Source organism: Pygoscelis adeliae, unplaced genomic scaffold (genome assembly GCF_000699105.1).
Source record: "Pygoscelis adeliae isolate BGI_AS28 unplaced genomic scaffold, ASM69910v1 Scaffold232, whole genome shotgun sequence".
NCBI lineage: Eukaryota > Metazoa > Chordata > Aves > Sphenisciformes > Spheniscidae > Pygoscelis > Pygoscelis adeliae.
In genome coordinates, this window is record NW_008824473.1 from 2,839,978 (window position 1) to 2,862,299 (window position 22,322).

General features: G+C 40.4%; 1 protein-coding gene across 1 annotated transcript in view; it reads left to right on the top strand.

The window, feature by feature from the left end:
• Window positions 1-22,322, top strand: part of FGD6 (FYVE, RhoGEF and PH domain containing 6) — a 75,587-nt gene that overhangs the window by 4,761 nt on the left and 48,504 nt on the right. Inside the window, 2 exon segments of the mRNA XM_009321355.1 lie at window positions 8,920-8,984; window positions 8,987-11,450. Coding sequence (XP_009319630.1) covers window positions 8,920-8,984; window positions 8,987-11,450 — 2,529 coding nt within the window.

Sequence of the window (22,322 nt, forward strand, 5' to 3'; positions counted from 1 at the left end):
TGGGGGCGGGGCGGGCGGCGGGTGAACCCTGCCAAGAGCCTCGGCCGGGGGCCGGGTTTTCTGGCAGGAAAGCCGACGCCGGGGTTTGGGTTATCGCTCCGTCTGACTTCGCGGAGCTGCGAAAAGTTTGTCAGCGGCTAAGCTCCGGCTTTGCTGCAGGGGTGTACCTGCCTTGATCCAGCTCGTACGAGCTGGAGCCCTCACGCAGAGGCAGGGATGCTGGCAAGCGTTCACTTCTGGCGTTTCCAGCTGCTGGTTTGAACTGACCTACTTCAGTGCTTTCCTTTCCTTCCCCCCCTTTTCTTGACCGCTGCCAATTTCACGGCTGAAAGAGCTGCAAGGCAAATTCTTGGTTTAAAACAAGAGCTCCCCGTGTTTAAGGGAGTTGCTCGTGTTTTTTTGTTTGGCTGGCTGCACGGTGGTCTGCTGTTAGTACTTTTGTTCGCCCGTCCGTTAGATTAGTAGATTCCTTCCTTAGTCTGCTTGAAGACGTTTTCTGCGTTCAAAAGGTGTCATCTGGAGGTTATGACGTCTTGGGTGGAAACACAACGAATCACCGTGTAAACCTGAAGCAGCGAAGTGCTTCCTGTAAGGATTGGGGAGGGAGGAGGCTATTCTGAAGGAAAAGCAATACACAGACATCAAGCAAAAACATCAACGTAATTCTCAGTGTTTTCCTCTCAAATACGTCATGTTGTTATCAAGTCCAGCGTTAATTAAGTTATCTGGGCTCTGTTAGCTTTTTGTTTTCCAGTAAATTCTGATGAACTATTTAATGCATCTTTCTGCTCCATTTAGTATGTTTCCACTTTTAATATAGATGATAGAACTGATTTTGTTTAGATCTGGAAAAACATGTAATAAAGTGGGATATCGTCTCTACTTAACAGCTGCATTGTATGTTCAGGTTGTTAGTAAGTGCTGCTGGTAGCGCAATTCACCCCTGCTCTTTTAAGAGTTAAACAGCTGTGCAAATAAAAGATAGGTGTTAGGGGGTGCTCAAGAGCTTAGAGCTGGGCTGTTAAAATTTGATATGGTACTAAGTTTCAGAAAGTTGGGTAGATTTTTAGCACTAAACAGTGATTCAGGACTTCTAGAGCTGAGGTTGTGTGACTGAGTCTCTCTTGGTTTAGTTTATGTTGCGATGGTGTTTGTGGGGAAGGTGAGGAGGAAGGTGTTCCGGTGAACAAAGTCACTTAGAAGGCAAAAGAGAAAGGCATGCTGAGGAATATCAGTAAGAAGAAAGTGGGACAGTTTCACGGAAAATGTGAATTTTGGTGAGGGATTTGAAGGGGAAGACGTAGAAGTCCTGGTGGGCAGGAAGAGGGAAGCTGAGGGGTATGTGAAGGCTGTTGAAGAGGGGATGAAGAGTATTTTGTGTGTGATGGATTATGTGAGGATAAAAAAATATATGGGGGACAGGTGAAACAAGATCAGAGATTCACGATCCTGCTGACAGTGTCATGACAGCTTTTTACATTTCAGTTAAGGAGCTCATAGGCAGGGTATGAAAAGACTGAGAACTGCCAGAAGACAGTTCTGAAGGTTTAATATCCATCTCTCTGTATTGCTGCAGAATTTAGCTCCTGAAATATATAGACATGCTTTAGAAAGCTATTGCTCACATAAAAACTTACCAACTCCTATATTTTAATTTCAGTCCTGTCATCTATAGGATCTATTGCCTACATTGAAATGACTTAATTGTGAATTCAGTTACTACTCTGGTTTGTGCTATGTAAGCTAGCTTTCTGACTACTGATTGGTAATACAGCATTTCAGTAAAAATGTTATCATCATGTGTGAAGGCTTCAGATGGAATTTGAAATGCCTAGAAATCCTTCTGCTCTTCCTTCAGTTTAACTTGAAGGGCTTGAGTGTCTCTCTCTTGTGTCTTCTTTTAATGTACCTTTAGAACAAAGCAACCTGGTACGGCATCATCAGTATTGATTTAATATTTTTAAGTAGGATTTGCAGATATGAGTGACTTCAGCTTGATATGCAGGACTCTCTGTAAGAGATACTGTGCTACTTGAGGGGACTATGGTACGGAGAGAAATACCGAACACAGCTTCTGTCCGTGGACAGAAGTTGCGAAAGGTCCAACATTGATAACCCAGCCTTAACTCCACTCCAGCTTGCCTTCTGCCTTTCGAAATAACGCAGTGCATATTCAGTTTCTTGCTATGTATCTTTTCTAGTTCCTCTACAAAATTGTTTCAGTTACATCTCAGTCCAGAGCTGGATGTAATTCAGTGACAGGTGAAGGAGTTCTCCCATAGCTGTTGCTTACATATTTGAAAATGTGTGTGTAAATCTGGACTTGTTAGAACTAAGGAACTATAGCACTTGTTTAAAATACTTCTAGATAATTAAAAAAATTATCTTATTGTAGTGATCAACCTGCATGTTGGTTTCAACCTTCATTTACAACTATTCTCTCATTGCTTTCTCATGTAGAATGTATTCTTTATATACGATGCTGATGAATGCACGTTTACTTATCTTCTGCCTGGAACTATTGTGCTGTCTTCAAGTATGCGCCTTGCCTTTAAAAGGGAAAAACAAAAGCTCAGAGTTACGAGTTTGACATTTATTATTTCTTGCTGAAGAAACAGTCCTTATATGTGAATCTATACAGCTTATTTAATGTCGGCAGAATGTATAGCTTAGACTTGCAATCTTATTTGACAACAACAATGAGAAATATGTAGTGTATTTTAATGTGAAAAATGTAATTCAAAGGGGAAAACAACATAGCAGGAACAGAATAAACAAAATCAACATGACTTTTCCAGTTGAACTTCATTGCTTTCAAGGATTGAAAAAAGGAGGCCTACAGGGTTTAATGTCCCTTTAACCCTCTAATATGTCAAGTCACATTACTCAGCTCCGTCTCCGCATGCAATCTTAAAAGGTTGTTTATTCATCTCTTGTCTTTACTCTAAAGTTATCCCCAACTTTCCTGTTTTATTTCAACAAGTCATTGAACAACCTGAGATTTTGAAATTAATGTTTTCCTTTTGCAGTTTACTTAGGATGTTTTCTAGAACTGTAGTGGCTTGGAAACCGCCGTTTTCCCTTGTATTTTAAAAACTACATGTTATCTTCCGGGATGTCATGACTCATTCCTTTTTTTGTTTTCTTTTGAGCATTGTGGCACCTGAGAGAATCAGAGCCTCTGCATAAAGAGAAAATAAATACACATTCACAGGAAACAAATTAATGATCTCAGAATACTTTTTTGAGGTGTTTACCTAATGAACCTTTCTTTCTGTAACTGAAAGCAAAGTAATTGAACTGAAAAGCCTTGTTGTGAGCCATTAAAATTTAAGTCGCTGGAGAACGGGAGTTTTGTGGCTTTCTTGTTTTGTGTCTGTGAGTTGTAGTGTTTTATGCCAAAAGTAGTCCCAGGAACAGTAAATTGGCTGTTAGCGAGCTCTTCCTTCACATACGAAAGAACAGCACATCAATCCCTTGGTAGATACCTTCTGGGCATCGTATTATTTTCATATATAGCCTACAGATGTCATTTCCTAACTCTGAGAATACAGCATGCATATGTAAACAAGGTGCCATGAGAAAGCCAGTATGTACATTTGCAGTAGGCCAGCTGCTAAGCGGTAACTGTTTCAAGCCCTTTCCTTTTCTTTTCTTTTCTTAGTACATGTGAAATAGATATGTGAAGTAGTATGTGAAACAGATTTCACCTCATAGGTGAAAAGGAATAAACTACCTTGTATACTGTGAGTAAGAGTACACATATGGCCAGCTTGTATAAAGTAGCTGATGTGTTAAATTCACACCTTGGCTTACCCCATAGTAACTTGATTGTGTACCGTACCTTAAGTTTAGGTCCAGCTGCTGTCAAAATCTTATGTCACACTGATCAGTTGTTTTACTGTCATCCTACTGTTTTGTGGTTCAAAAAGGATATTGCTTTAGGGTTGGTTGCAGGATCCTGCCACAGGGATACCTCTTGGGCAGCTAGAGACAGTCCCATTGGGGATCCTGAATACCAGGAGAGAGGCCTCTGTTCATGTGGAGCATTGCAAGGAAAGGAATAGCAAGTTATGTTTGCACAACAGCATCCAGAACCATTTGTCCCTGTTTCTTGGACAGATGCAGGTGAACATAACTTGGTCTTGTTCTTTTGCTGTTCCCAAGTGTAGAAGTTGTTAACAGAATCTCAAAAGTATGGGCATAAACATAACCTGGGAAAATGTTCCTTTAGCAATAGTAGGGTTTATTGCAGAAGAGGTAGTGCTATTTGGTTTTTTGCCTCAGTTTAACTTCATATATCTTTTTTTTTTTCCCCCTATTCCTGTGCTGGACAGGCAAGGTAACAAGAGGTAAAAATTTGAGGAGAAGATTTAAAGCTGTGTAATAGTAGTGCTTAAGACTGCACTGTCTTACTGGCTTACCTGCTCATTCATGATATTGCGTAGGAGAAGACACACAAGCATTTTTAAGTGAGGTCCACAATTGCTAAATCCTATCATCTGAGAAACAGAAACGGACACTTTTAAGGCCAAAACATTGAGAGTAGAGGTTGTTCCAGGGTGTTCTCATCATATGAGCGGGATGCGTGCTAGTTGGGCAAGAACGAGTGTCGCAGAGGAGCTTAGCAGGATGAGAATGGGTGTTGCTTTTTCCTCAGCACGCTGGAGGAGATAATTCACCAGAGGGGCAAATGTCTGTTCTCTGTGCTGTGACCTGAAGTTGGACAAAAAGCATATGCATTGACCTGCATAGGTGGTGCTGATGGCTATTTATTGTTAGAAAGATAATGCCCTTTTTAATCCACTTTTTTTAAGGTGGGTGTATGGATATTTTTAAGCTTCTTTTTTTTTCTTTCCTTCCTTCAGCACTGAACACGGTGTTGGCTGTTTGTAGATGAGCCATAGAGTTCCTGCTGGTGATGGCAGCTTTGTTAGTCACTTTATTTATGGATTTCTTCCTTTGCTAGTCAAGCAAGTCAGAGGATATCTCTGGCTGCTTCTCTGGCTCCTAATCATTTAATCTGTTTATGCAAATAAAAATCGGTGTTTCTGCTCTTAGGTTTGGGTTTATTACTGGTAACCCATGATGCTAGTCTGGATGCAGGGATCGTCTCTGAGAAATGGGGTAAGATTGGAGGGGGGAGCAGGGGAAATCGTAGTGATTCTCTATTCTAATCTCCTGAGTAAGACAAGCCAGAGAATCCAATTTCCAGTCCTAAATTTCCTCTGAAACTTCTGCACATCTCAGAAAGGGAGTTTAGGTGGACTGTAAGTGCTAGTGGCTCCACCACAACCCTAGGTGAGATGTTCCTGTAGTTAATTATCCTTTGAGTTTAATAATAATTTTAAAGCGTTGTTTCTAGTTTGAACTTGCCAAACTTCAGTGGTCAGCTACGGGATCCCATTGTGTCTTTTTCCCCCCCCCTGATTAAAGAGCCATCTGTTATCAAAAATCTTTCACATGTGCATAAGTATATATACTATTACAATCTCACTTCTTAAATTCTTGGTTAAATTAAGCAGGATGAGCTTTCTTAGGGTTTGAGGCATGATTTTCAGACCTTGAATACTTCTGTAGTTATTTCTTGCATTTGTCCCAAGTTTTCACCTAAGAATGCCAGAAGGTGACATAGCATGTCGCTAACAGTCTGGTAGGTGCTGTGTACAGAAATACTGTCAGCTCCCTTCATCTTTTTATATTTATCTCCTTGTAATTCGGAGGATTATTTACTGCTTAGCTGCAGACCTGCATGGAGCTCTCATAAAATAACTGTCTACAATGATTTCCAAATTCTTTTCAGTTTTTACTCTCCTAAGCGTAACCAACCATCTCTGTTCTTAGGTGAACAGTTCCATATGGCACCAGGAAAAAGCCCGTTGTCCAAACAACTCACCACTCCATGCATTTGTTGCATAACATTTCCTTGATTATATTTATTGGTTTTCACCAAAGAGGCTTGCTTATGCTTGTCATTTAACAAAAAGTCATTCTCATATGACTTCCAGTCATTCCTTACACCTTTATATATAACAGTTGCCTCCTACTTAGTTTTCTTTCTATTCAGGATGGGAAATTGTCCCTTTTAAAGCATTGTGTTATGTAGAACTGGTTTTTATCCACACACAGGGAATTAAATTAGTTTATAATCAACTGAACTTTAATTCTTGATTTCTAATTGAAATCTAATATACTTTTACCCTTGCCTAGCTGCTGTGATTTTTTTTTCTAAGAAGTTAATCACTTGTATTTTTCAGAAACTTAAAGATATTTTGTTGAGGAAATCTACTGGTATGCATTCCCTTCCTGGAGTCTTTCCTCTCACGTCATATTTATGTTTGAAAGGGCTCTTCATCACATTCCTTTCTGATTGAGCGGTTGACTGCAGATCTGTATTGATACCAAGACTGTAATGTGTCTGTTAATACATTGACCCATATCGACTCTATGAGCAATCACTTTAAAGCAGATAGTAGTGTCTTTATTATACCACACTACTTCCCCGTCTCTTCTGTCTGTCCCAATGCTTTTTAACTTTGAAGCAGTTTGAAAAATTCTAGTAGGCTTCAGAAATTGTATCGAATCGCACTTATTATCAGAAGTGAATTTTTCTGGCTCTGTTCATTATCCAGCTTTCCACTATTGGCATATAAACAACTGGTTTGTTTTCTTTGCATCCTTTGACGTTTTCATGTTTTAGTTTTGAATCTTATATTCAGGTAATAGTATCATATCATACCTTCTGAGTGCCCTCCCTAATAAATACTAGTTGAAAGCCCTGCAGAATAATCTAGTTTGATTGCTATCCAAATTAGGCAGTCCCACTAGAGAGAGAGAAACTTCCAGGGTTTATGGACTTCAGTTTGTGGAGTGGGACAAATAATCCACAGGGTATCAATTATGTAGCCAGTGTTTAATCTCCTGCATCTTTTCCAATCTGTTTCTCTCATTTGGGCATCAGGAAGGGTTCCCAAGCAGTCTGTCTCTCTCCGGTTTTCAGGCAGCTTTAATAACTTAATAAATATTACTGAACATGGCCCAGGTCTACTACTGCGTTGTGTTCTGTGACAAACTGTGCATCCGTTCCTCGGTTTTTACTGTAGAAAACAGGCTCCTTTATTGCCATCACTTCATTCTCCAACTGAATAGGTAGTTGTCTTGTCTGAAAGTAAATGTACAACTCTCTTCTGCTGTTCAGGATCAGTGGTTGCCCATCCAAAGGGTTACTTTTTTTTCCGAGCAAACTATTGACTCTTCACTGTGTGGGGAACCTCTGTCTTTGGACAGGACACAGAAGGTGGTACGTCCTTTGCTGGTAGCTGGGTCACTCTTGGCTGTCGTTGCTGGCTATAGGGAGCTGTACCTTTGGAAAGAAATTCTGCATCCCCTCTTGCAAAATGCCTCAAAAAATATCTCTGCCATCAGGTTTACCTCTTTGCTAATATAATTGCAGCAAGGGCAGCTACTCTACATGTAAGTGGAGTCAGTCTGGATACCGTTTAATGATTCATGTCCTAGAAAAACATGGTTTTCCTGTTTCTATAGTAGAGACATTGTTTCTGGCCGTCTGCTTAGGGCAGTGGCTTAGTGTTTGGGAAACGCTTGCAACTGAGGGCATCTGCCTTTTTTTTTTTTTTTTAAACCATCTAGATTTCTTTAAAACAAACAAAAACCCCATCCAAAACAGGAAAAACCCCAAGCCTGAAACTTTATTCTCATATTTCTAGGCAGGAGATTATGATCTAGTTGCACTTCTATAATAATAATGGTGATAAAAAACAACCAAACACCAAACCCACAGTTCAAAAGGAATAATAAATCAATGGCTTACTCAATCTCTTAGCATGTGAAACATTAATTAGCATGTTTTCTTAAGAGTTTTATTTAATGTGTATGACTTCCTGAAAGTATACCAAAATATTGTTCAAAACAAAAGTAATAAATGCAGAGGTGTTACATAAAAAAAATAGAATGAAAAACTTCTTTACTTTATAAATCAGTTTTCACATGTCAAAAATCACTCAAAGCGCTTAGAAATCTGAAATTATGCCAGCGTATGGAAATAAATTGGTCATAAATGATCTTCTGCAATATTAAATGTTGCAGGCATACCTTAAAAAAACAAACAACAAAACCACAAAACAAACAAACAAGCAAAAAACCCCAAAACCAACAACACAATCAAAACTCCATAATCTCCAAGTTCCTCATGTGCTCCTTTTCCTGCTGCCCGCTCTCCCCAGGGTTTGTCATCTTGTGCTGTCAAGTGGGTCATAAGTCATAGCAGTGGTGACTGTTTCTAGGTCAGACAGTGACATGTTGGGAAGAGTAATTTTATAAGATGCACAGAAATAGTATTTCACTTTTACAGTAGGAAAGTACTGACTTGCTACAAATTACTGCATGAACTTCGCACCACAGACTCATTTGACTGAACTGATGGTAGTGACATGCCAGTTCTACAGCTGGTACGGTAATCCATCTCAATATCGCTTGAAAAGAAGAGGAAGGGAAAGGGGAATTTTAGGTTATGCGTTTCCAGAGGTGGTAGGGGAAGGAAGTGAACTGTCTTGGTAGTTACCCTAGCTGTTCTGCTATCTTTGTGGCTTATTACACATGAGGCACTTAGCATATTTGCACCATTTTTAAAAGGTATTGTAATAGTTCAAACTGCAAAACCAGACTAAACTGCTCTGTTTTTATTAGCATCATACTTTAGCATCTGAGCAAGGACATACACTTTCATAAACTGTTTTTTAATGAACGAGTTACCCTTGAAGACTTTTCCTACCACTCCTTGACTGTGCCTGTTAAAAAGAAGAAAGGCAACTAGTGAAAAAGCGATGGTAGGGAAGGGAGGCTTTTAAGAGAAAAATGTATGCATATACACGCTGAGATCCTGTAGATTGTGTGATTTAGATGTTACAAAACCTCTAATAATACTGCGGTGCAGGTGAAGTTGTTCTGTGGGCTGATGGTGACTAAAGTCTTTGTTTTCCATCCTTCCTAGAAATTAAGAAGCCACCGGTGGCCCCCAAACCAAAATTTGTGGTAGGACACAAGGCGACGCCTCCACCTGTTGCACCGAAGCCTGACATTGTACTTTCTGGTGTTATACAAGCAGCAAGGAAAACCAAGCCAGCAATTGCACCGAAACCAAAGGTTCTCAAGAGCTCATCCGTTCCGGAAGTTAAACCTCCATCATCTACAAGAAAAAGCACAAAAAGCTTTGAGGAGCACAGGGGAGATTCTTCTCAAACGCTAGACCACTTGAACTATAAAAATGAAGCCTTGGAAGGGAGTACTGATAACACAGCATATATTCTACCAATGTCATCTTGCAAATTTGAATGCCTTCATAAGCTTGGAAATGGGGACACCACCTGTAAAACTCAGATCATTTTCGAGCACTTGGAAAACTTAGAGAACATCAAAGTTGGTGAAAAAAACGCACTAACTCTGGGGGATAGTCACAATGAAAAACTGGCAAATAGAAATCAGGTGGTTTTGAAAGCCAGCATTTTGGAAGAGAAACTTAAGGACGTTCTAACTCATAGTGTGTTTCCTAACAGCAGTCCTGTGAGGCACAGATATGCAGACAAACTTGACAAAGGGGATGGCAGCAGTTCCAAGAACAACCTTAAAATAGAGTTTATGGAACTTGTACAGTCTTCGTTGTCTTCTGAGGTAGCTATAGGGAAGCAACAAAATACCAACAGTAAGCTCACAGCTGATGAGTTTCGGATGTCTGAAATTTGTCCTAGTTTGACTGAAAATAATCACAGTTGCTCTTGCCCATTGGACCAGGAAATCCTGGAAAATGAAAATTTAAGTAGCAATAGTACGTTTTCAGGTGAAATGGGTATGAAAGCAGATGCTGATAAAACCTCCTCTGAAACATCTTCAGTCCTGAGCTTAAAAGTGCTTCCTATCCCTAAGCCAAGAAAGCCACGTGCTGCATGCCTAGTCCGTCAGGATGGCATAGACACCACAGGAGAAGGAACAAAGGGGCCATGTAATTCAGAGAGAGATTCCTTTGGGCTTGCAGAACAAAGCTTTAAAAAGCCAGCAAAAATTAATATCCTTGGACAAAGTGTTTGTTATAACAATAATACAGAAGTGCTTCATCCTGAAAAATGTGAGATAACTCAAAGCAATGCAGACAGAATGCATCAGGTGAAGGAACCCGCTACGGAAGAGTCAACTTCACAAAATCTTTTGCCTCACTTGTCACACAAAACTTCTGATTTGGTGGAAAGTGTTGAATGTTCTTTAGATGCAGACCATGACTTAGTTAACTCCATGGATGAGATGACAGATGATACCAGTATGCTAGATGCTGTGGACAAAAGGACTAACTTTGTCAGGTGTGATACTTTGTCCATGAGTTTGCCAAAGCAACTCAAATTAACTAGCAGTCAGCATTCATCTGCTTCCAATAGCCTCCATGTTTCCCCACAAAAATTGGAAGATAAAGAAGTTAAAATAAAGGATGAAAGTTCTCCAAAAATTGTTCCTAAAAAACCGCAGAGGCACAGCCTACCAGCTGCTGGCCTGCTGAAAAAAGCTGCATCAGCAGAGCTTGTGGAGAAAAGTTCTTACACCTCCAATGAGGACAAATCGAACAGCGTTCTGGAAGGATCGCACTTCGCATGTCCACCAGCCAAGGAGCGATGTGTGCTGTCATCCTGTGACATGCCCAAACGTTCTTCTGAGAAACCTGTCTGGAAGTTACCTCATCCTATTCTTCCATTTTCAGGAAATTCTGAATCGTTAAAAACTGCTAACATTGCTACTAGCTTCAACCACTTGACTGTTGTGACAAAGCCTAGGGCCAAATCTCTCTCTTCTGTGGACATGGAAAGGACAGACAAGCCTTGCAAAGACCATCAGAAGAAAAATAGCTTGAAAAAGTTTCTCAACATAAAACTGTCGGTTTGCTTAATGAAAAGTGACTTCCAAAAATTTCTGTCTAAAGGCAGCCAGTCAATGGATAGTGCTATTGCCAACCTTTCCACTGGGGACGGGCATGGAAGCGGTAGCAACCGGAATATAGCATCTGTAGGCAGTGAAAGGAAAGCTAAATCTGCCAAGGCGCATTCTGTAGAAATAAGTAGTCCCGCGTTACAGAAGAAGAGGCAGAGAAACAGAAGTCAACCTGAGATGCGAAGTAACCAAAGGCTGGAGTCTTTAGATGGGCATGTACTTTCCGGAGAGAATTTGTCACAAATGCATTTGAATTCTGTAACCAGCACTTGTGCTCCAGAGTACGAGAACGTGCGTCACTATGAGGAAATACCCGAGTATGAGAACTTGCCTTTTGCTATGGGTGCTCGGAGAAATCTCTGTTTTGAATGGCAGAACTCCAGCAGCGTGGAAGACCAGAGCCCTGGCTTCTATGAGGTTGAGGATGCTTGTGAAGCTACAAACAGGCGTTTGAGACTTGGCAGGTAAAATAAAGAGAAAGGGGAAGTTAAACAGCTCCATTGCAACTCTGTTGGTTGTAAACATGTTTAGATGACGACTTGAGATGCTGTACCCCTTTCGTTAAATGTCAGCAGGACAGCCGCTGCTGTATATCTTTACATGCTTTTGCTGTTTTGAAAACTGTTTGCACTTGGTAAAGAGTCAAGAGCAAAAATAAGCTAGTTATTCCTCATATATGATAAAAATTTGGGAACCTAACGTATGTGCTTTTCCAGATTTAAAGCAAATCAGATACAGTCATGTATTTGTATCCAAGAATACTTAAATGGGGAGGAATGAACCTTACCACAGTCTCAGGATGAACTCAAATAAGCATCCATAGAGTGCGTAGTTGCTAGGTTTGTAGAGGCTATGAATATATTTTTAGATCAGCTGATAGAGCTGGGAAAAGCAGACAAGCTTTTGAGTATGCAAATTCTTCATCAGGTCTTGAAAGCTTTTTGGGTATAACAAAAGATGCTGCCTCTCCCTGAATATAGTGAGTCTTCTGGATCTCCCTGTGCTGTCAGATGCAATAAAGGTAGTAGTAGTGCACGAGTTCTGTATGACTCACACGAATATTACTGAAAGACAGGGTTTGGTGACCCTGCAGGTTGCTGCTGTGTTTCGTTGTCTCAGGAGGTGGTGGAGACAGGTAATATCAGTAGATTCAAAAAGGGATTGGACCAATTCAGGGATATGTCCAAAACAGATGCATAATGGAATAGGCAGGAACAGATCTTTTAATAGCTGTAATACTGTGATTGTGGATGCTGGGAAGAGGAATGGGCCACAAAGAGTGGCCAGGCTCATATGTTCTCCCTAAATAGCATCACTTACTGTGTCTGTCAGAGTGTGGTAACAGGTGAAACATTGTTTTGACCCAGTACGGTATTATTTAACTTCTTAACTTCAGCTAATGAGTTGGTCTTGCAGGTCCTCAAGATTTATCTCAAACCAGCAATAAGGATTTGAATGAAATATGCAGCCTGTATACTTCATAGTCCCCAGCAAACTTCTTTACACTGTTGAGAGTATATGCATACTGACAAGAATAAATGAGCTAGCTTATAGATAGTCATATTTAACTTCATTTTTCACTGAGAGTTACTAAGCTTCGTTTCATTTTGGATGTGTGTGCAGCAAACACATGCTCCAAAGAATCTGAGAGCTGGCCATTCTTTAGGGGAGTGTGTCCTCTTATATAGGAGGAGACAAATTTTAAGTGGCATCCTGTGTTAATAATTGTTTATAGAATTTATATCCTCAACATTGGACCGTTTGATGGAAAGCATGAAGCCTTATCATGGGAAGTAGGATTTCTGGTTATGTGCTTGGTACTGGTATATTTATTCATGTGGTTGTTGAGTATTTTTCTTGTTTACAGTAGGGTGTTTCTTGGTTTTTGTCTTGGTATAGTTTAAGTTCCTGACTGAGCGTATACTTTTTGTTTAAATCTAATCTTTGGGTATCTTTTGGGGGTTTTGACCACACTCTTAGTATTCCCTTGAGTTGGTTTACCTAAGAAGGGTGAGACCAAACTTAAATAAGGATATAACTTATGTGTTTATGTGATCTGTTTTGGTTTGTGTTGTGGTTCTGGATCAGGTAAATGTATGTCTTTGCTTTAAGAAAAGGACAGTTTTGCTGTATGAAGCATGGTAGGTATGAGACTGCAGTTGCTCTTTGAATGAAATCCTGTAGTTTTCGTACCTGAATGAGTGCAAGAGGTTTGTAGTTATTCCCTCTCCACACAAACCTTCCCCAGTACCAATGGTGATTTAAGGGTTTCAGTGATCTCTTGCACCCTGGCACATCTGCAACTATAGCTGCTCCCTAAGCTGGATGTTCTTCACATAACTGAGTTTGTGTTGTGTTTTCTTTAAAAAGCACACATAGAAAACCATAACCAGAACCCTTTATGTAAGTGTTTATTTTATTTTAAACTAAATTACATAGTCAGAAGCTACCTTAGGAAACAATTAATGCATGCAGTTACTTCAGTAGATCTCAGGGAACAAAGAAATCCCTAGAAGAAAAAGGGGCACAACGGGGCAGTAGTCCCCTGACCTGGAGCAGCTGCTGCTGGAAGAGCAGGTATGGGTATTCATTTTGGCTCTGGCTTGGGAGGTGTAAGGGTCCTTGCCCGGACAGAGCCAGGCAGGCAGCTGCTCCAGTTTTCCCATCCATTGTTATCTCCAATCCTTTGAAGCTTCTTTATCAATGTCATCTCACCTTTTCTGATAGTTCTTTAAGAGCCTTTCATCATTTCCTGGGCCAGGTGGTATTATAAAACCGGTTAGAGAAACAGTGCTGATGTTATTGAAATAATTACCGCTCGCATTTTCCCCAGCTTGTCAGAACACGCACTCAGCTCTTTTTCATATCATGGCACATGAAACTCCTGTAATGCACTGCTAATGGGGATCTCAAAACAAATTATCTTATGATTAAAGCCAACGTACAAATGAGATTGTTCTTCTGAGAAATTCATACACCAATTGTCTACACTTCTAGTCATAATAGCACATATGCAGTGTATTAAGTCTGAATTGCCAGGCTTGCCATTACTGGAAGAGTTTGGTGGTGTCTTTACCCCATGTTACGTTTCTTTCTGGAGGAAGAAATAAAATTTTCATAATGTACCCAGTGCTTCGGTGGTTACTGAGAAATTTCCTCCAGATCCCATCTGGTGAAACCAGTATGCTTTAATGGAGAATGGTAATAGCTTCTGACACTCTTACCCTAAATTTATATGTCTTATTAAATTCAGATACATTTTGTTTGCTTGGGCCTTCCCACAGGGGTTTAAATGCAAATGGCGGGCCTGGGTAATTAATGGTGGGGTATCAGTTGTCACTTACCACTTGATTTTTGAGTTATTTGATGTCACCCTCCCTTCTACTGAAGGTGGGCTTGGCTTTGAAAGGAAGAGAACCAGGGTCCTGACACGGTGTGTGAACCACTGAGGTGAGACAGGTGCTGCTGATGGGAGACTGGTGGGTTTTGCTTGTTTTAAGTAGTTCGGGGTAATATTCTCAATAAAGAAAGTAATGACAATACACTGGGAGCAGATAATCCATGTTTTGTTTCCACTGTTGAAAAAAGAAATATCTTGAAACAGTTTTAAAGGATTGTTTATTTTGTCCTAGTCTACCTGTTTGACTACCAATTTAAAATAGATAATGGAGGTGAATGCGTTATTATGAGAACTCTGTAAACAAAGTGCGTGAAGAATAGATGCTGTGGGATAGAAAACGTATTGTTAAATGTGAAAGAAGTTTTAAATATCATTATCCAGTTGCAGATAACAACAGGGAAAGTAGCTCTTTGGGTTTGTTTTTTTGAGAAATGAATGGTTCAGGCCTGAAAAGTGAGATGAAAAGTCAGTGCTGCTGGTACCGCCACAATTCATTTTAATGTTGCCAGAGACCAGTGGTTGACATGGTTCTGTTTTGAAGTAACACCATTTTTTTTAAAACCTCCTAATGAAGGGGAAATATTTATGCATTGGTTATCCTCTTTTTAGTGACAAACCTTTATTGTGAGGAGGACAGCAAAATCTTCCTTAAAACTAAAAGTAAAATGTGTCCAGTAATCGTAAAGACGCAAACAGTGAACGTGCCTTGGAACATCTGTCATGCTGCAGAAAACAGAAACTTAAACTTTTCTGGATCTTGTGGGCTTCCTTTTGGTATTTGTTACGTTGTTCTAGGCAAGAGAATTGTACTTCAGGTTGAGTGAGTCTGCTCCTTCACCCTTCAGGGAATAGCATACTGTATTTACTGGCTACTTTTGACAAAGTTCCTTCAAGATGTTGCAAATGTACATGACTACTAATTGATTTGGATGAAATTTATGGCTGTGTCACTGTGTTTCCGACTAGGATTTTTCTTTGGAAAGGGCTGGGGGGTGGGGAGTACCATGTGACAACAATCCTTTGAGATCTTAATGTTGGTTTAATTAAACACTGCTTCCTATTTTTCCCACCCCTGCTGATTTAGAATAATCCATTGGTTTTCCAGAAATGAACATCTCAATGCAAAGTGTAAGTTTAGTTTTCCGGGCTAAATTCTGCTTTGGTGACTGAGTCCCCAGAGGTCAATTAAGTGTCCATGAAAGCCTTCCTGGAGTATTTTTAGTACTGAAATCTGTGTGGTTAAGCACTTTGCTTTGATACATATTCCTCTTTGATGTACTGAACTTTGTTAGAGTTGAGACATGCTTCTGAGGAGCAGTATTGCACCAGATAAATGTAGTGGTGTTTAGAGATTGGCTACATTAGGGAAGGGGTTTTTTTGCAATTGCAAATTTCCCATTTAAAAACATTTCAAGAGAAACACAAAATTCATAAAATGCTGCAGGGTCTAAATAGCATTTAAAAACAGTTTTCAAACACTTATGCTGAGATTTGAAAGCATGAAATACATTTTAGGTATTGAAGGTGTCATATTTATACATTAAAAACCACATTTTCTTTTTACTGAATTTTATTGAAGGATATAATTTCCTGATAAGTAGAGGCCAGGTTTGTAGATTTTTTTTTTTATTTCATCTGTTTCTTAAAGGTGATAATGGATTAGTTTTTGATCTGAAGAAGGCAGGTTCCTTTTCCTCCATCAGCTCTGCAGTCTTGTCCTGTCTTCCGCTCTCCCGCGGTGCTTCTAGCTCGCTTCTGCCACCCTTAGTTGTATGTTAAATTCTTTCTCTGCAATTCAGGTTTTAATGGAATAGCTTTGATAATATGCTATTTAGGTGTCCTATCAGGCTTCATTATCTTTGGTCATGTGTTGTCACTGGTTTTCTTTTTGTATTCTGCCTCCTTGAGCCTGCCTTTTTCTTTTCCCCTCCCTACCTCGCTTTCTCATGTACATGTTATGCAGCTGGTAGGCTTCTGCCAACTCCGAGGGCTTGTCAGTAAAGAGTGAGTCAGATGGCTCAGGTCTCCACTTCCCATCCCCTGTGAGGCTGAATGCAAAGCCTACCTGGCAGTGCCAGCTCTGGCGCTCAGGAGCAGGGAATGGACAAAGCAATTCTTGGCTACCGGACATAAGGAATATGCCGTCTTGCTGACTTCTCAAGTTTTGCTTTTACGGACTATGAAGAAACAAATTCTGTAATGAAGTTAGGGGTATCTAATCAGAGTCCAAATCAGTAAAAAATGGAAATATTGGTGAGAAGTGGCAGTACTATTGCTTGGGAATATTGATGTTCTGACACAAGGACTTTGGGTGCTTGCAGATGGTGGGACCCTCATCCTGGGGCTGTACGGTGCCCTTGGAGCTCCTTCTCTTTCCTGAGAGTTAGTCAAATTACTGACCTTGGGTCTGAAATTATTTTATTTTGCAGTGTCAGGTTAATTATTTTATACTACTAAGGTAGCATGTGAAACTACATGAAAGATTCGCAGTGAAGTGTTTTGCTCAGGAAAGCATATGGGGTGTTTTGGGTTTTCTTTTCTTTCCTTGCAAGAAACTTTATGCAAGTCAGTGTCTCCACGGTCAGCTTTTCCAGTAACAGAAGTAGTTTTCCTTAGTATTGAGGTGGCTTTCGGTCATAAAGCTTTCACTTTAGTCTGCTATACAACCTGAAATAAAATGTGTATATTATAGGAAGATGTTATGCACTCCAGGAAAATACTTAAATCTTCTAAAGCAATCTGGGAGAAGTATGCCAATTCCCCTCCCCCCCCCCCTTTTTTTTTTTAAATCAGAATAAATAGGAACTTTCTTGCTTTAAAAAAATCTTGACACATTCTCATCCAAATGTATTTGAGATGTGCTGATTTCATCTGTTTTGACATTGGGAAAGATTCTGAGGTCTGATGTTCTCCCTCTCCAATGAGGGAGAGAAAGGAGTTGGTGATCTGCATTTTTCCAATACCAAGTCCATTATTGTAGTATATAATCCAGTCTTGAAAAGGTTTGAAAGGTCTTGTGAAATGAAAACAATTGTGAAGATCTCCATGACTGTCATGAAAGAGAATTTTTGTCTTTGGTATTTCTTCCATCCCTCTTTTCAAGGGCTCCCTGTTGATTTTGGTAAAAGAAAGAGATGGGTGAAGCAGGTTGACGTTGACGCAGCACATAGGGAAACTTTTGACAGAGTTGGAGGTGCAATAATGAAAGACATCTCATTTATTGGATGGTGTTATAAGTGCTACATAAAAACAGATGTAGTTTAAGTTCTTGACATTAACTTTTTACTGAGTGTAGTTGGGGCTGGGTGTGTTTTGTGAGTATGAGAGGGAGCAAGCTGACAGTGGCAGCAGTGATGAGGCAGGTGCTGCTGGGCAAACCCCTCTGCCGCTCTCCAAAAGGTTTGGCGGTTATTTTTTCACAGTCTTCTGCAGTCTAGAAAATTATATCACATTAACCTCGAAGCCCGTGTAGTCCATATGCATTAAAAGACCCATTTTTGAGGGTAAACTGCGCTGCCCTTTGTTTCCTACCGAAGAAGTGCTCACCACAGATGGCAAAAATGTCCTAGCTGTGCTGTTCCCATCGATCCCCCCGGTACAATACAAGGATGTCCTCGTCCTTCCTCCCGGTGACGTCGCCTCAGCTCAGCGTGTCGGCTCTTGCCTTCAGCCGAAGGCTGGCTTAGTGTGATGTGGGGGAGCCTGAAGTAAGCAAAGCAGCGCATAAAAACCCTGCCTCCTTTAGCCTGCTTCCTAACCCCCCTGTTTATGGATAAGAGGAACTCAGGTGTCACACACTTTCATAAATTAATCTCCAGCGCTTTATCTTTTCCTTTCCTCTTTTATTCCATGTTTGTGTTTTTCCTAATTTTGGCATTCTTCGCATGTATTTCCTTTTCCTTAAGATGGGGGAAGCTAAGTTAATGTTGCATATTTGTCACTGGACGTTGGCCTTTCTCCCCCGCCTCCAACATGCGCGCTCTGTCTCCAGTTGCCAACCACGGTATAAATTGCAGGTTAACAAAATGTAGCTCCAGAGAGTTATCTCAGATGTAGAATGGAGAGTCAAATGTGACATGAGAATTGATGAAAGACGCATTTATATGCTCAACAACAGCCTTTTCCTGTGGGTTATTTTCAGCGTTTGCTCAGGAAATGTGCTTGTAAAGCTCTGTGGTACGCTGGTTTGTATGGTGATATTTTAATTGCAGCAAGGTCTAATGTAATTGTGTATGTAACACAGTAAAATTGGGGGGGGGCATAAAATAAATATTGGGAAAGAAAGCAGTTGAAATATTAACTTCTGTTTTTATTTAAATGCCAACAGTGATATTAATGAGCCTCATTTATCCAACATTTATATTTGATTCAGTTAAAGATGTTTTAATGAATGACTTAAAAAAACTATGCAGCTATGTTGTTTCAATGCACTAGACAAAATTTAGGTTAAGGAATGCAGGGTTTATTTTAGATGCTAGAATCCAAGAAGTTTCTTTTTAAAATATTTTTACCCAAGTTTTAATTTTTCCTTAAGATATCTTTGTGCTTATGAAAAACTGCTGCACTCAAGCAGAAGTGGACTAAAAAAAAAAATCTCTAAGATGCATGTAAATAAATAAAAGGAGTTTTTATCAAAATTGCCATTTTGATAGCTACAACCTGAGCCGTATGGCTCAGTGATTTCAACTGCGCAGAGTTTAGTTGCTTTTTCTGTTTTGTGTGTTTTTCCCCCACTGGTGTTCCTGGGGGTTGGATATTCTGTATTGATTTTGAGATGAGCTGAAAAGTTTGAAAAAGTGTCTAAATCCCATTCTTCTTCTAATCTGTGCGAAAGATCAGAGGAAGAGAGAGCACAAGTCCAGTCTTGCAAGCAGCTCAATTATTTTTTACAGCTAGTCTGTGTTGGTCTCAACCAAACTATTTCATCCTCTGTTTTCCAGCAGACTACCCAGGAAGCTGCGTCAGCTCCGGTGCATGCAGACAGTTGTGTGTTTAAGAGTTAAGTCACTCCATGTTTATTTTAGAACTAAGTCACTACCTTTTGAGTACTCTGCTACTTAGCTCTCTTTTGTCATCTTCTAGCTATGACATGTAAAAAATGGAGTGCAATAGGTTCTGCGTTATTTCTAAATTGAATGAGCAACTTTTTGAAGAGAGGTATTACAGCCCTGATTTCAGGGATAAAGTCACCCAAAAATCATAAAAATAATGATGAGTCAATACAGAAGATATTTAGGGCCTTGCATTAACTCTGATTTTAGTGGAGCAGAAGTAGTTGTACATTGGAATGTCATGTTAGCTCTGGCAAGGTAAAATCAATTTTGTTTGAAATGGCTATTAATAGGAGGTTTTGTTCTCACTTGGTCAAAGTTCTCCCTTTCCTATTTGATGTGTTCGGTTTTAGATTTTGTCGCTTTTTTAAATAGCTTTCTAGAAGTCTATTCAGCGTGTGCTGGAGTTGTGTTGGGGGGGGGGTTGTGTGACTGGAAAGTAAAGTTTTATTTTTCTTCTGATCCTGCTGTCCTTTCCCAGTAAAAGTTTTCCCAATAGGGTCTGTTCTATGAATTGAGGGAAGTTAGAATAGCAGGTCCTGATTGTAAATGAGTGCTGTATTTTGGTGGTCCTGTTTTACTGTGTTTATCACTTCCATGGCAGGAGTTCTTTCCAAAGGTCTTGGCCATAAGCATTGCAGCTCTCCCTGTGAAACGAGAATTAATGATAAAGGAAGGCAAAAAGCTGTAAATTCTGCAAAGACTTCCCTCTTTACCTACCCTGGGAGGCAGGTAATGCCTCACAGCTTTGAGTGGTGATGGGAAGAACTGATGCAGCGACTCCTTCCCCTGTACAAGTCTCAAGGCAAGGGTTTAAATCCCTGGGTTTTGCTGCAGTGTTTCACGTTCCAGTACCAACGCTCAGGACTGTCCCGTTGTATCCTCTTGGATTATATTCTGCTACGTTGCCATCATCTCCTTTTGGCACTCTTGCTGGGGCCGCCCCAGCGGAGGCAGGGCGACGTGACTGTGTCTCCTGCTTGTCACGACGGCAGCTGTGCCACGGTGCTCGGGAGCTGAACTGGCCCACTGTGGGCACCAGTTTTCTTGAAGACTTTTAAAACTGAGACCTCTTTTTTTTTTTTTTTTAAATGTGGCTTTTCTATGGTGAGTGTGGAAACATCTGAAGCATGCGTGTGTGTTTATGTTGAACTTTCCAAGGAACTGAGGAATTGTCAACAAATCGTCTCACTGAAGATCGCCACTGTGAGCATGGGAGGCTGCCTGCGGCGAGAGCGGTCCTTGGGTGCCTCTGGCCACGGGAACTCGTGTTTTCAAATCGCAGCTAAATATGGAGATAATCTGAGAGCTGTTTGCACCTTTTTGTAAACCGTGCATTTTAAAATTTTGCAATGAAGTATGCGCATGACTGTATTGATCGTAGTGTGCCTGAAGTAGGGTGACTGACAGAATGGATTGCTTAAAAAAAAGGTACAAAATGTATTAAGTGTGAAACATATGACAAATGTCTTGCTTATTTTTTGCTCAGAATGCGAGTCAGGTTTATTTTTTTTCTCCTTGTTGAGGAAAGAAATAAGTGCTGTCTTGGCCTGAGGATAACAAATGCTAAACTAAACGCTGCTGGCTGCAAACACTGGGATAACTTGGTTCCAGCAAGTCCGGTGTTGCGGTTTGCAGCCAAGTATAGAAGGAGCTGCCAGTGGCATGATCTAACAGGCTAAATGTGGTGGCAGCTCTCGGCAGCGTTTGTGATATCTCCTTGCCCAGAAAACCCAGGTGTGAGCAGGGAGTGTCAGAGGTAAAGATCAGGACAAAGAGGGTAGTTCTTGGCAGGAGCAAACTCCTGGCGTTCCCACCTGGCCTCTCTCTGCAGCCAGCCCTTTGCTTGGGAGGCAGCAGACAGCTTTCGAAGGACAAGCGGCTCTGAACCAAAATCCATTTTAAATAGATTGTCTTGAGTTTCTCTTTTGACAGTGTATCATGATCATCAAGGGTCCTGACTTCTGATAAAATACATAGATGCTTATGCATGCGTACAGTACATACGATATTGCTTAAAATAATTTGGTTTGAATTCTTGAAGTCTTTAAATTGCAATTTGAAAAAGTAACCTGATATGCACAAATCATTTTCAGTTGGAGTTGCTCAGCTGGATGTGGGCTGTTTCTGTTTTCTAGCTGTGATTCTTAAGGAGTATTTATGTTTGTAATTGTATTCTTAAAGTTCCCTAACCAGCCCAGAGAGAACATAGCACAACAGGTAGAAGCGATGCAGATAGTCATGGATTCATTGGTCTAGTTTGTTTGCCTCTTGTTTTGTGGTGCTTTTTTTTAAAGACTGTCATAGAGGTCTGTGTTCTTCCTCAGCCATATCACCTATGGAAGGATAGCTTGCAACAGAAACTAATGAATCTCACAGGTGCGATCTGTTCAGGTGGTCTTAAAAAATATAAATAAAAGGGAGATCAAGATCAACTGCCTGTCATGTTCCTTAGCATCAGACCAATAAAAACTCCTGGTTTGTTGCCTTTTTTGTTGTTATTAGTCCTAATAATATGAAGAACTTAAAATCATTGAGTTGTCACTGCAGAAGAACAAATGGCATAACTTTAATGCTACCGTGTAAAATCCTATTTGAGAGGACACCTTGCTATCTCACTCTCTCACTGTGAAAAAGCACCATTTTTGGCAGATAAGTTGAAGCCCAAGCAGCTTGGCTGCAATAAGGCAACCAGTCCCCAGTCCTGGCAGCCAAGCCAGCACTGCAAGAGCTGCAGTGGTATCCACCAGCCTTTCTCTCAGTGTCCACTACACCTAGAGAGGAGCGATGTGATCTCAGCTTCATCTCCTTCCGTCTGTGCATCTGTCATTAAACCAGAGAGGTGACTGATGCTATAGGAATAACTCGGATAAGTAAGCCACCTG